Source organism: Colias eurytheme, chromosome 31, assembly GCF_061535395.1.
Source record: "Colias eurytheme isolate Ceu_HAF_F1 chromosome 31, ilColEury1 Martin Lab GWU primary, whole genome shotgun sequence".
In the NCBI taxonomy this organism is placed as follows: Eukaryota; Metazoa; Arthropoda; class Insecta; order Lepidoptera; family Pieridae; genus Colias; species Colias eurytheme.
Genome location: NC_143010.1, coordinates 1,486,249 through 1,501,118, shown reverse-complemented (window position 1 = coordinate 1,501,118; position 14,870 = coordinate 1,486,249). Strand labels below are relative to the sequence as shown.

Sequence of the window (14,870 nt, the reverse complement as noted above, 5' to 3'; positions counted from 1 at the left end):
GAGTGTCCGTTCTGTAGCGTTTAGCTACTATTATGTATTCTTTATTGGTTTCTATCTTACAATTTGGTTATCTTTATGTTTAAATTACATAACATAAATACATAGAAGAGTTTTTCTGTATCGGATATACAGAGTATTTCTATCAATTATTATAATCTATCGAACCATCATTGAATAATTCTGTGTAGACATCACTAAGTGGGCATTTTATGCACCATTGTATTATATTTATAAACTGTATATTTCTAAGGGCCGATTTTTCAATGCTTGGATAAAACTTATCCGTCCAATAAAGTATTACACGATAATATTAAAATGTCTCGTAAACTGTCAAATACGGGCAATAAGAATACGTTTTTAAAATGGTAGTTTTAAACATTATTCGACGAATTAGTTTTATCCAAGCATTGAAAAGACGGCCCTTAGAAAATAAAGATTTTTTAACGCATTATATTATTGATAACTAGCGGTCCGCCCCGGCTTCGCCCGTGGTACATCCTCGTACTTCAAGGAATATAATAAAAAAAGAATTATCGAAATCGGTTCAGCCGTTCTCGAGTTATGCGCTTACCAACACATTTTGCGATTCATTTTTATATATAGACTAGAGTAGATAATTTTTGAAACAAAAAAAAATCGCAGTCGGATGAAACCCATTAGAAAAGGAGGGGAATATGATAAAAATGTAAGGAAAAATAAATTACGGTCAATCCGAATTCGGGAAGCGGGAGGGGGGAGCTTTTAAGAGAAAAAAATGGTTTCTCTCGATTTCCGACAAAACTACAAGTCCTATAGAAAAAAGTTCAATGGCAAAGTTGTAGGTAATTAAAAGTTCTACAACTTTAGTATTCACAATTTTTTCACATAACCTAAAAATTTAGGTGAAAAATTCAAAAAACCAAGTTTTTGGTCTTTTATTTCTATCTACTTCAAAATTTATTTTTTTTCTACGAAATTTGGTGGAAACTTACTTTATTATGTCCCAAATACACTGTAATTTATTTGATTGAAAATATTTATTTTTTCGCCTTATTTTGAATTAATACCAAAAAAACAACCTAATTTTCAATCGAAAAGTCACCCGTCAAAATATCAGCTTTTTTCAAAAACTTGGGGTGCCTTTTATTCATTGAAATCTCTACTTTCATATGGTGTAAAAAAAATAAACAACACCATAGTAAATGTTCTCAGGAAATGCATACAAACAGTCTGAAAATTAGCTTTTACTAAATCAGGCACACTTCTCGAACTACCTGAAATGTTTTTATCGACATCATTTTGCTTTTGAATATGCTGTAAAATATTAAACTTAGAACAGATAATTATTTTTCTTTTGAAATATTACCGAAAAGCCGATACAAGAGAAGATATAGAGTTCAAGAAGTGTGCCTGATTTAGTAAAAGCTAATTTTCAGACTGTTTGTATGCATTTCCTGAGAACATTTACTATGGTGGTGTTTATTTTTTTTACACCATATGAAAGTTAAGATTTCAATGAATAAAAGGCACCCCAAGTTTTTGAAAAAAGCTGATATTTTGACGGGTGACTTTTCGATTGAAAATTAGGTTGTTTTTTTGGTATTAATTCAAAATAAGGCGAAAAAATAAATATTTTCAATCAAATAAATTACAGTGTATTTGGGACATAATAAAGTAAGTTTCCACCAAATTTCGTAGAAAAAAAATAAATTTTGAAGTAGATAGAAATAAAAGACCAAAAACTTGGTTTTTTGAATTTTTCACCTAAATTTTTAGGTTATGTGAAAAAATTGTGAATACAAAAGTTGTAGAACTTTTAATTACCTACAACTTTGCCATTGAACTTTTTTCTATAGGACTTGTAGTTTTGTCGGAAATCGAGAGAAACCATTTTTTTCTCTTAAAAGCTCCCCCCTCCCGCTTCCCGAACTCGGATTGACCGTAATTTATTTTTCCTTACATTTTTATCATATCCCCCTCCTTTTCTAATGGGTTTCATCCGACTGCGATTTTTTTTATCTTTTCATTATTTTCAAAGGCTTCTACCCCAGTCTAATATAAGATAAGAAGATAATATAATAAATAAATCCGTTAAAAAATCTTTAATTTCTTCATATTATATCTATTCCAGGAATATGAAACGAAATCGCTAGAAGAACTGCGTCTAGAAGACTACACAGCTGGCCGTAAGGGCAGTAGCGGTATGTTCGGATTCCAACAGCCGGCAGATAATACTGTGAAACCGCTGTTCAATACTGGAGGTGGGTTGATTTGATTTGATTTGAATTTGATTTGAAGTAGGATGTACTTCGAAATCAAATTTTTAAAACTTACTGTTAAAACTGTGAAACCTTAATAAGGGAGGTGTTGGATTTGAAATTGAATTCAAATGTGGTAGCAGGTAGTTGAAAGTCAAATTTTAATAGTACTGTGAACCTTAAGAAGTAAGGTTGATTTGAATTTTAATTCAACTGTAGTAGTATTTAAATTGATACTCAAATTATGTGTTTATTGTTGTCTACTATATACCAAGAGATAAATAAGTATTTTATTATAATATATAATATAATTAAATCATTTTATAATGTTATATTATATCTGTTTTTACAGCGTTCGGTCAAACAGCCACTACCACGGCTCCGAGTCTATTCGGCGGCGGCAGTATGGCGAATACAAGTGGCTTTGGACAGACTAGTAAGTATTTATTTTATATTAAACTAGCTTTCCACCTGCGGCTTCGCCCGCTTTGCCTAAAACCTAATTAATTATATATACTAAAACCTTCCTCGAGAATCACTCTTATATATTAAAAAATCCGCATCAAAATCCGTTGCATAGTTTTAAAGATTCAAGCATACATAGGGATATAGGGACAGAAAAAGCGACTTTGTTTTATACTATGTAGTGACACTTAAATACTTTTAAACGCGATTTTTTTATGTATCAGAGTATTAAATATAAAAAAGAGCGTTTGTGCCGTGCACACGTGTCAGAAGTGAAACTTTCTTGACAAGACAGACACGTGTGCTCGGCATACTCGCTTATATTTTTCAAATACATACATATTATTTACGAATTGAAAATTAAATAGTTTTTGTAAATTTTCTACTAAAATATTTGAATATTTTATTTATTTAATATTTATTTATTTATTTATTTAATAAGGTGCACACCACAGCTGACAATTTTGCCTCGATAAACAGAAATTTAATTACATGTTGCGGTGAAATGCCAACCAATTAATTGTATGCACACAGCATAGTTGAGGGAAAAAAATTATTAAAAATTACATTAATTAGCACAATTCATAGATCAAGTAAAATAATTTCCAAAAATACATGTCATAAAATAAGTTGAATCTAATTAATCATAGTACCTACAGATAAATATCACATCAATATAGCTAAGTACAGTACACTAAATCACTTAAAATATAGTTAAATCAATAAATACCTACATAACATTCAATCACATAAAATACAATTCGTTACATTCCATCACAGTATAACAATAAATTATGTCTAACAATTAGTAAAGTATCTTAGAAACTATGGCAGTCAAAGATTAAATTATCAATATGTATTATTTTCTCTATTATTATAGATACATTTTCGTTCGGTAACAACGCACAAAACACGAGCACTACGGGATTATTTGGTGCGAATAAACCGGCGTTTGGAGCTACTCCTACTACAGGTAAGAATATATCCATACTAATATTATAAATGCGAAAGTAACTCTTGTCTGTCTGTCTGTTACTCAATCACGCCTTGTAACTACTGAACCAATTTGCATGAAATTTGGTATAGAGATATTTTGATACCCGAGAAAGGACATAGGCTACTTTTTATCCCGGGAAAATGACGCATTCCCAGAAATCCCACAGGAACGGGAACTAAGCGGATTTTTCTTTGACTGCGCGGGCAAAGCCGCGGGCGGAAACCTAGTCATTTATAAGTAAATATATTTATTTCGCTTAATCAGGTACAAGTCTATTCGGTGCCACAACGACGCAAGCGCCTGCGTTTGGAACAAACACATCTACGTTCGGTTTCGGATCCAACACACAGAATCAGGTGAGGAATTTATCATAGGAATAAATAACACAATAGTTAATATCTATACTAATATTATAAAGCTGAAGAGTTTGTTTGTTTTAATGCGCTAATCTCGGGAAATACTGGTCCGATTTGAAAAATTCTTTCGGTGTTAATTAGCCCAATTATCGAGGAAGGCTATATAGGCTATATATCATCACGCTAAGACCAATAGCAGCGGAGCAATGCGGGTAAAACCGCGGGGCGTAGATAAATAAAACCATTCCTTACCTAAATTTAAATTACATTTAATTCAAATTCAAATGACATTTGATTCAAATTCAAATTACATTTTATTCAAATTCAAATTACATTTAATTCAAATTCAAATTACATTTATTTGCAAGAATGCAATTACAAATATAGGTGTTGTTATTACAATGTTAAAGCGCTAATACATTCTACCCACTATCTGGGTGTGCTAATATTTAAACAGAAATAAATTAAATTAGGGCCGATTTTTCAATGCTTGGATAAAACTTATCCGTCCAATAAAGTATTACACGATAATATTAAAATGTCACGTAAACTGTCAAATACGGACAATTAGAATACGTTTTTAAAATGGTAGTTTTATACATTATTCGACGAATAAGTTTTAACCAAGGATTGAAAAATCAGCCCTTAAACTAATTGTATTATTTTATTTTAGCAAACCGGGGGCCTATTTGGGGCCAAACCGGCGACCGGGGCCTTTGGGGCCCCGGCCACAAGCACAGGTTTTGGGTCTTTCGGCGGTGGGGGCCTGTTTGGGGCTAAAACTGCGCAGACTTCGGCACCTACGTTTGGTACCACTACACCAGGTGATATAAAATTATTTTTAGTGTTTTTTTAACGCACTTCTTCGATGCACTTTACAATATAAATGTCAAATTCCAATTAAAATGTCTTCTGCCCTCTTTACAATATAAATTTCCAAATTTCGATGCACTTTTCAATACGTAAAAATATTTTGACGCACTTTACGATCTTAACAGCCAATTTTCGCCACGGTTATTAATATGATATTATATTTAGGGCTGATTTTTCAATCGTTGGTTAAAACTTATTCATCGAATAACGTATTAAACTACCACTTCAAAAATGTATTCTAATTGTCCGTATATGACAGTTTACGTGACATTTTAAAATGTTCGTGTAATACTTTATTGGACGGATATGTTTTATCCAAGCATTGAAAAATCGGCCCTAAATAAACTTTATTTCTTTATTTTTGTCCATTTTGTAGCGTTCGGCGCGAACACGTCAGGTTTCGGTGCGAACACTTCAACGTCTTTATTCGGTGGGGGCAGTACGTTTGGGAAACCGGCGACGAGTCAACCGGCGTTTGGTTTTAATTCTCAACCGCAGATGGGTAAGATTTCATTATTTTATTGAGTTACTAGCGGTCCGTCCCGGCTTCGCCCGTGGTACCTACATGTTTAAACTATCCTATCTCTCAAGTTGGATCGAACTGCACATGGTGTGCGAATTTTATTATAATCGGTTAATTTGTTTAGGAGTCCATTGAGGACAAAAATTGTGACACGAGATTTATATTATATATATATATAGAAATATCGTATATGTAGGTATTTTTATATTTATATACTAGCGGTCCGCCCCGGCTTCGCCCGTGGTACATAATATTTACGTTTTTCTACATAAGAACCATCCTCGTACCTCAAGGCATATAATAAAAAAAGAATTATCGAAATCGGTTCAGCCGTTCTCGAGTTATGCGCTTACCAACACATTTTGCGATTCATTTTTATATATGTATAAGAAGATATTGTATTGTTATATATTATCTACTAGCTTTCCGCTCGCGGCTTCGGCCGCTTAGTCTAAAATCTAATCTATACTTGTAATACTATAAAGCTGAAGAGTTTGTTTGAACGCGCTAATCTCGGGAACTACTGGTCCGATTTGAATAATTTTTCGGTTTTAGATAGCAAATTTATCGAGGAAGGTTATAGGCTACACGCTGAGACCAACAGGAGCGGAGCACTGCGGGTAAAACCGCAGAGCACAGCTAGTAAATTATATACTAAAACCTTCCTCTTTAATCACACTATCTATTAAAAGACTTCATCAAAATCCGTTGCGAATTTTAAATACCTTAGCATACATAATATAGGGTGCGACTTTGTTACTGCTATATGTATACAGTGTGTCCGGACATGACATACCGATATTTGAAGGGGCTATTCTCCAGGTATTTTTATCGACAATTCAACCCCTCTACAGTCCCCTACCTCACCCCCCTCAAAATGGTTTTCGAATTTATTAAAGTATGTTTCATCACTCTTATCAATTAAATTTGTTTAGTGGTCCTTAGAATAACTTGTTATTGTTCAAATAAAACCAAATTTAGTATTTTTTGACACTCACTTTCGAAGTTATTACAATTTTCATATTTTCACTATCCGAATTGATAGGTTTGCCATTTTGAGGGGGGTGAGGTAGGGGACTGTAGAGGGGTTGAATTGTCGATAAAAATACCTGGAGAATAGCCCCTTCAAATATCGGTATGTCATGTCCGGACACACTGTATATTTGTTACATATAAAGTTTTTTATTTATTAATATTTTACAGGTACAGGCCAAAACACGGGTTTAGGGACATCGTTTCAAGCAAAACCGACGGCATTTAATAACCTCGGCACAGGCACGTCGCTGTTCTCGCAGCCAAATTATAATCTTCAGAGTGGTGAGTATATCTATACATATAATAGAATCGTAGGAAAGTCAAATAATTTGGAAAATCCAAAAGTGCACGCCTCATAATTTTTTTTAAATAAATATTTATTAATTATTATTTTTGTTTATTTAATAACAATTAAACCACATCGAATCAGACCCTGAAAAATGAAAGGGTTCTATTCCTGAGCATACTCAAGCGTAAGAGAAAAAAAAAGACTCGATTAGTAAAGTATTTCGGTCGCTATCGTGTTAACAAGAAAAAGGATCCGCACATACAGACACACGGACGTCCAAGACAGAACTTTTTTAAACTGTTTTTTAACTAGTTTAAATAACAAAAATGACATCAAAAATATCATGAACGTTAAAAATAGTGTTTTTTCTTAATATGTGTGTGTATGTATTATCTTACAAGTGCAATGTATGATACATAAAGACATTTTAAGTTTGAAAAATCAGATGTTTTGCGCGAAGTGACAGTAGTACCCACCTCAACGCTTCGCTTATGAGGCGTGCAAAACTGTACGTTGAATATTGTTTTAAAGAATTCTTGGGTCGTGATCTACAATAGATACCGATGCCAAAAATGTATGTCCGGGCTAATCCCAAAAATTCCCACATGGATTTACTTCAAATTCCGTACAGAGATAGCTTGAGACCTAGTTAAAAATATGATATACTAGCTGTCCGTCCGCGGCTTCGCCCGCATTTTCAAAGAATAACGCGCAAAGTTCCCGTTCCCGTGGGATTTCTGGGAAAAAACCTATCCTGTGTGTTAATCCAAGTTACCCTCTATATGTGTGCCAAATTTCATTGTAATCAGTTCAGTAGTATTTGCGTTACATCCATCCTCACAAACTTTCGTATTTATAATATTGTTAGGATTATTTTTTAGGCGCTGACTCCACGAGCGAGAGAATCGCGGCGATATTATCGTCGTGCCACGTATTTCTATACACTCTCTATGAAACCGTCTCCACACGGCGATATTATCGCCGCGATGCGACGAGTGGCAATGAGCGTGCGAAACGTCATTACATCGTCGCTAGCCCGCCGCGACTAACAGCGGGCCCGCCGCGCGCTCGCGACGATCGCGCAGCGGGCGCGCTGTCAAACGCAGCGTCATTTCAGCGTTGCCTCTGGTCTTCTCGTAGTTCTCTTCAAGGAAACGTGGCGATACCGTAACGAGTCGCCGCGGAAACGCTGCGATTCCGTTACGACTCGCGACGATACGCGGCGGAATTATCGCTCGTTCGTGGAGATTGTCCGACGATATAAAGGCGGACTCGTCGCGATTCTCTCGCTCGTGGAGTCAGCGCCTTATTTATTTATAATAATTTTATATTTTTATGTATTTCTAGGTATAAACCTAGGCCTAGGAGGCGGTGGTTTATTCAATAACAACACAAGTTTGGGCGGCACAGGACTCGGGCTTGGACAGAATAATGCCAACAATAGTATGGTGCAGAGGTTAGTGTTAAAATCTATACATATTAATATACTAGCTTACCGCCCGCGGCTTCGCCCGTTTTGTCTAAAACCTAATAAATTATATACTAAAACCTTCTTGAATCACTCTATCTATTAAAAAAAACCGTATCAAAATCCGTTGCGTAGTTTTAATGATTTAAGCATACAAAGAGACATAGGGACAGAGAAAGCGACTTTGTTTTATACTATGTAGTGATAACAATAATAAAATTGGAGTGTCCATTTTTAATATTGAAAAAACCGAATTTAACTAAATACATAATATGGATTTATAGACTATACCAAAATAGTAATTTTTACAATTTTTGTCTGTCTGTTTGTAACGGCTAATATCAAAAACGGCTGTACCAATTTTTACGGGACTTTCATTGGCTATAGTTTTTATTATGTGATCTTAATTTTACTCTCAACGCGCCTAAAGAAGTTTCACTTCATAAAGTTAAGACTGAACAGCGAATGATTTTATTAGCAAAAATATTGCCACCTAGTATGTTCTTGTGTTTGATTTTACGCGTATATTTTTTTATTCATTATGTAAAAAACTGGCCAAGTGCGAGTCGGTCTCGCGCACGAAGGGTTCCGTACTATAGGGATCCGCCCTTAATGTTTTACTTTTTTAATTTTTAGGATTTGTTGTTATAGCCGCAACGGAAATATATCATTTGTGAAAATTTCAGCTTTCTAGTTTCTACCTATCACAGATAATGAGATACAGCCTGGAGGCAGACGTTTTATCCTCTGGGTATGGAATCCTAAATTTTTTTAAATATATTTTACATCTTTCAGCGGTGGTCTCGGTGCTCCAGCCGGTTCGAATGTGCACGAACAAATATTAACATTAGCGGCACGACCGTACGGTGATTCGCCGCTTTTCAAAGATTTGTTGCCCGATACTTGTGAGTATTTTTTGTGTTTTTTGGAGTAAAAATATGTAAATTAAAAATTAATTGCTGTTTTATTTGGTAATATTTATTTTACAATTTTATGTACCATTCAAAATTTTACAATGATATCATAATATTAAAAGAAAAGGAAAACATTCATAGCACATAAGGCAACCATATCGCTTATCAGCGATCTCTTCCATGCTGCCCAAGGTAAAAAAGTATAGATTAGTGAATAATTTTATCTTATAAATATCTTGTAAAATGTATAAATCAAAATTTAAGTATTATACAATTTTTACTGAATTTTCTTTACGTCTGTTATTTCTATATTCTTTACAAGATAACAGATAAAAAAATTTTCATATCAAAGTTGTTAATTGATTATAATTTATAATTGTAATTGAGATTGATAGTTTATAATTGTAAAACAAATATTTACATCCTTATTTTTGACCATCTCTAAATATTCTACGTACACATTTTTATTATTGTTAATACTTAATATATATTCGATAAAATTACAGCAACAACAGCGGAAGACGTTCTAAAACCGACCAATCCGGTCGCAGTGAAGGCAATTCTAGACGGAAGTAGCGGATACAGTGTGACGTCACCGCCGCCCCCCCCACTGCGAGTTGTGCCCAGAGCACTCGCTAGAGACAAGGTAATGTGAGTTTTATTTGTATAGAGATAAGGTTGATATTCCGTCTTATAACGAAATAAGGTCTAAAACCTATTAAAACCATGGTCTGAGCAAAATTCTTATTACAAAACATTTTTTCAACCATGACTTTATAGTTTGGGTAACCATTTATTTGATTTATTTTTTTGTAATAAGACAAAACCGCCGCGAGAGACAAGGTAATGTGAGCTTTATGTGTATGGAGATAAAGTTCATATTGTATGGTCTTTATATACGAGTATGTGAAAGCAGAGCGCTCGTTAGAGACAAGGTAATGTGCGCTTTATGTGTATAGAGATAAGGGTCATATTGTATTGTATAGCATACGGATAGATACTGTACGGCAGTAGCGGGTAATGTGAGCTTTATGTCCATTGCATTAAAGTTCATATTTGTATAGTCTTTTCATACGTACGTACGTACTTTTCACGACTTTGTACGTGCATCCCCGTTTTTCCCCGTTCCCGCAAGAATTTCGGGAAATCCTTTCTTAGCGGATGCCTACGTCCTAACATCTACCTACATGCCAAATTTCAGCCCGATACGTCCAGTGGTTTGGGCTGTGCGTTGATAGATCACTATATCAGTCACCTTTGAGTTTTATATATATAGTTTAACACCCAGACACAGAGCAAACATCGATGTTCATCACACAAATATTTGCCCCGGGTGGGAATCGAACCCACGACCAATAGATAAGATCATTATTGATGTTCTTAACCTTTTCACTTATAATAAATTGTCGATATACTAACGATATTATTGTTACAGAAATCCCTGTTCGACGGTCTTGAAGAATCGGACGCTAGTCTGGAAGATAAACTCAGTTTGAAGCCGAGCCGTAAGCGTTTGGTATTGAGACCGAAGAAAGATGGAAATGACAGTCTTAATAGGTGAGTTTTTATTTAGAAACTAGCGGTCCGCCCCGGCTTCGCCCGTGGTACACATTTACGTTTTCTCTACAAAAGAACCATCCTCGTACTTCAAGGAATATAATAAAAAAAGAATTATCTATAACCGTAGTTTGAATATTGGGAACGGCCCATAAGTGCATATTATAGTAAACAAAAAAAAATTTACTTCATTTCACAGATCTTTGGAAGACCAATCTCGGCTACAGGAAAACGGTCCGAAACAAACTGATCAATTATCAATGGATAGAGTTGATCACGATATATCGAATAGAGAGAGTGGAGATGAGAGGAGATCTAGTGAGAGAAAACAGTATGGTAAGTTTGTATTTGTAAATGTCTATCACACTGTTGCGTTAGTTGCCGCGAAAATTTCAATGAAGTATGAAGAACAGGATGTAGTTCATGCTTTTCGAGTTGGATTACGCAACGGGAATGTTACCGAGGGCACTCCTCAACGTCCTCGTCCGATAGTTGTACGCTTTTCTCGAAAAAAGATACGAGACGAATTTCTTAAAAACGCTAGGATTCGTCGTGGATTGACAACGGAGGATATGAATTTAGTGGGCGAACCGAAAAAATTTTATATAAATGAACGCCTTACAAAATATAACAAGCAATTATTCTACAACGCGCGTCAAACATGTATACGCTTAAGGTGGAAATATTCTTGGACAAAAGAGGGCAAGATTTTTGTTAGACAAGAAAGTAATAAACCAGCCTTTATTATTCGCGAAGAGTCTGATATTAGGAGTGTTTTTGGTTCACAAGAAGTTAGCTGTGATAAGTAACCGTACAATTTTATCATTCCATTATTTCCCACATAGATTTAACAAACAAAATGCAATTAACCATTTGTTTCTTAGATGTTTAAGTTTATATAATATTTTTTTGTATATCACTATTTCCTCTTATGAATTGTATGTACAACTTTCGTGTCGACACAAACTTATGTTATCTTTAGTATTACCGTTATCATTACCGTTATATATAAAAATGTTATGTATGTTTAATAAATTTACTATTTCTAACAAAGATAAAGACATTAGAATTCCTCATATTATTTGTTTTTATAACTTAACATCACTGCTGTTTCTAAGATTGTTTTCTAATAGGTGTTATAAGCAAAACTGCTTTTGTTATACTTTCATGCTAAGTAATATTATAGACTTTTTCTTAACTTGTAATTTAAGGATTGAACGATATTTAAATAAATTAATACCATGGCTTGAAATGTATGTAAAACCCATCTATGTAATTGTATTTGCGAATCGTGTTTTTGAAACATTATATTATTTATATTTTGTTGTGCGGCAAATATTTCGCGCCTTGTATTTTGATCTTGGTTATTTTAGAGCCATAAGAATTGTTTATGTTAAAAAGAGCCGATCATTTTGTTATGTTGCTGAAATTGGTTTTATTGAGACAATATTTTTATGTTTAAGCACTAACAAATGTTGCGGATACTTCACTAATATTATAGTTTTTACAATATTTTGGTTCCTTACATATTATCATAGTGGTTTTTGGTTTATCTATATATATATATATATATATATTTGTTTTGTTTTTTTATTTATTTATTTTTCTTATCATTTTTTTGTTAGGGAATAAATGATAGGTAATAGACACATTAAATTTGGATTACTGAATGCTTGCTCTCTCGGCTCTAACCAGGATGAATTCTTAGTAGCTATGGCTCAATATTCGGTTGACATCATGGCCATTAATGAAACGTGGCTACGGCCAGGAGAGGATGGTCGTGCGCCTACAGTCCCCGGATATAAATTGAAACATGTGCCTCGCCCAGTTCATATCCGTGGTGGAAGAGGGGGAGGTGTTGCTTTTTATGTGAAATGCGGTGTTAATGTGCGAGTTCTTGCTCATCCTGCACACCGAGATGTTGAACAATTATGGTTGTCACTTAATCTTAACAGCACTAAAACGATAATCGGTACCGCTTATAGACCGCCTTGGTTAAATTTGGACGTTTTTATTGATGGTTTAACAGATAGCATTACCTCTTTAGCACCCTATGATAAAATAATTCTACTTGGAGATTTTAATGTTAATATGTTAAACGAAGAGAACATTAATACAAAAAAGCTTAAGGATTTTCTCAATAATTTTACTTTAAATCAAGTTGTTTGTTCACCTACCCATTTTAAAGGCGACAGTAGTTCATTAATAGATGTAATTTGTACGGATGTTGATTGTAAAAACGTAACTGTTGATCATATTTCAGAACTTGGCCATCATTCCTTTATTACATTTGAAACTGTATTTAAAAAACAAAAGATAAAGCCTAAAACAATCACTTTTCGACCCATTAAAAACATATCATTTGACTCCTTCTCAAAGGACCTTGAACTAATTCCATGGTATAACATAATTAATAATTGCTCTGATGTTAATGCAAAAGTACATTTACTACAAACATACATTACAACGCTTTTTGATGTTCACGCCCCCTTGAAGGTCAAAAAATTTAAATCACCCCCTACACCTTGGATTACTGATAACGTAAAATTGTTATTCAGATTAAGAAATAACGCTAAAAATAAATTCCGCAAATCTAAATCTGATATTGACAAGAAATATTATTTGGATCTAAGACATCAAGCTAATGTTGTATTGCAAAACGATAAAACGGCATATTTTCAGAAACATATAAATGATAACATAAATAATGCTAAGTCTTTGTGGAAAAACCTGAAATCCCAAGTATTACCCTCTCATGCTAGTAGCTGTATCCCAGATTGTTTTGATAACCCTGATAAATTAAATGAAGATTTTTTAAAAGTACCAGGCTCCATTGACGATAGTGCTTGTGCTTCACAATTTAATTTCTATAAGGATAATAAATATAGTGTAGCTGAATTTAAAATAAAACCAGTAAGTGAGGATACAGTAATTAAAATTATTAACAATATTAAAACAAACGCTCAAGGAATAGATAACATAAATATAGACATGATTAAACTAACTTTACCAAATTCACTCAAAGCCATTACTGATATAGTGAATACTTCCATAACTTCTGGTATATTCCCTGAGTTATGGCGTCGTGCGGTAGTTCGACCTATCCCTAAATCATCTAATCCAACAAGTTCAAAGGATTTGAGACCCATCAGTATCTTACCGTGTCTCTCAAAGGTTTTGGAACGAGTAATATACACACAAGCACTCGAGTTCATAAATAATCATCGTATCCTTCCAGAATTTCAATCGGGTTTTCGAAAAGGGCATGGAACAGCTACTGCTCTGAGTGATGTAGTAGGTAACATATTGGAAGCCCGTGATGAGGGGGAAGGTACGATGCTTGTTCTACTAGATTATACGCGGGCGTTTGATGCAATTAACATAAACTTGCTCTTATCAAAATTGGGGTACTATGGCTTTTCGGGTAACTCTCACAAGTGGTTCAAAAGCTATTTATCTATGAGATCACAGATTGTTGAGATACGTACTGAAAATGGATCATTGCTAAAATCCTCCCCGCGAGCTATTTTTAGAGGTGTGCCACAGGGATCCATTTTAGGACCCCTGCTCTACATCCTCTACAGTGCTGACATAACCAAGTGTTTCCGTTACTGTAGATATCATATGTACGCGGATGATATCCAGCTTTATATATCTTGTAAGCCAAGTTGCACACCGTTAGCTGTACAAAAATTAAACGAAGAGTTACAGAGGATTGTAGAATGGTCTGAGGAAAATTCTCTTATGTTGAACCCTCTGAAGTCTAAATATATTATTCTTGGAAGTAGGAAACAAGTAAAATCAATCATTAATGCTAAACCTCAAATTATTATTAACAATAGTGTAATTGAAAGTGTCAAAGTCGCATGCAACTTAGGTCTTACAATTGACCCACAGCTCCGGTTCGAAATTCATTTAAATAATGTTGTGAGAAACTGTTTCTATAGACTAAAAATATTATATTCGTTTCGAAATTTTATATCCATATCACTCCGTAAAAAATTAGTTGATAGCTTAATCCTTTCCAAACTAAATTATTGTGATGTAGTTTATGGTCCATGCTTGTTGGTCAGAACGGAGCGAATGATTCAGAGAGTTCAAAACGCATGTGCACGATACTGCTTTGGAATACCTAAAAGAAGTCACATAACACCAT

General features: G+C 34.2%; 1 protein-coding gene across 1 annotated transcript in view; it reads left to right on the top strand.

The window, feature by feature from the left end:
- LOC149895366 (nuclear pore complex protein Nup98-Nup96-like) overlaps positions 1–14,870 on the top strand; it is a 68,477-nt gene that overhangs the window by 6,557 nt on the left and 47,050 nt on the right. The window contains exons 7-18 of the mRNA XM_090118735.1: positions 2,111–2,240; positions 2,590–2,673; positions 3,583–3,675; positions 3,964–4,055; positions 4,729–4,879; positions 5,305–5,430; positions 6,655–6,768; positions 8,123–8,231; positions 9,039–9,148; positions 9,664–9,803; positions 10,593–10,714; positions 10,914–11,050. Coding sequence (XP_089974861.1) covers positions 2,111–2,240; positions 2,590–2,673; positions 3,583–3,675; positions 3,964–4,055; positions 4,729–4,879; positions 5,305–5,430; positions 6,655–6,768; positions 8,123–8,231; positions 9,039–9,148; positions 9,664–9,803; positions 10,593–10,714; positions 10,914–11,050 — 1,408 coding nt within the window. The remainder of the gene's footprint in view (positions 1–2,110; positions 2,241–2,589; positions 2,674–3,582; positions 3,676–3,963; positions 4,056–4,728; positions 4,880–5,304; positions 5,431–6,654; positions 6,769–8,122; positions 8,232–9,038; positions 9,149–9,663; positions 9,804–10,592; positions 10,715–10,913; positions 11,051–14,870) is intronic.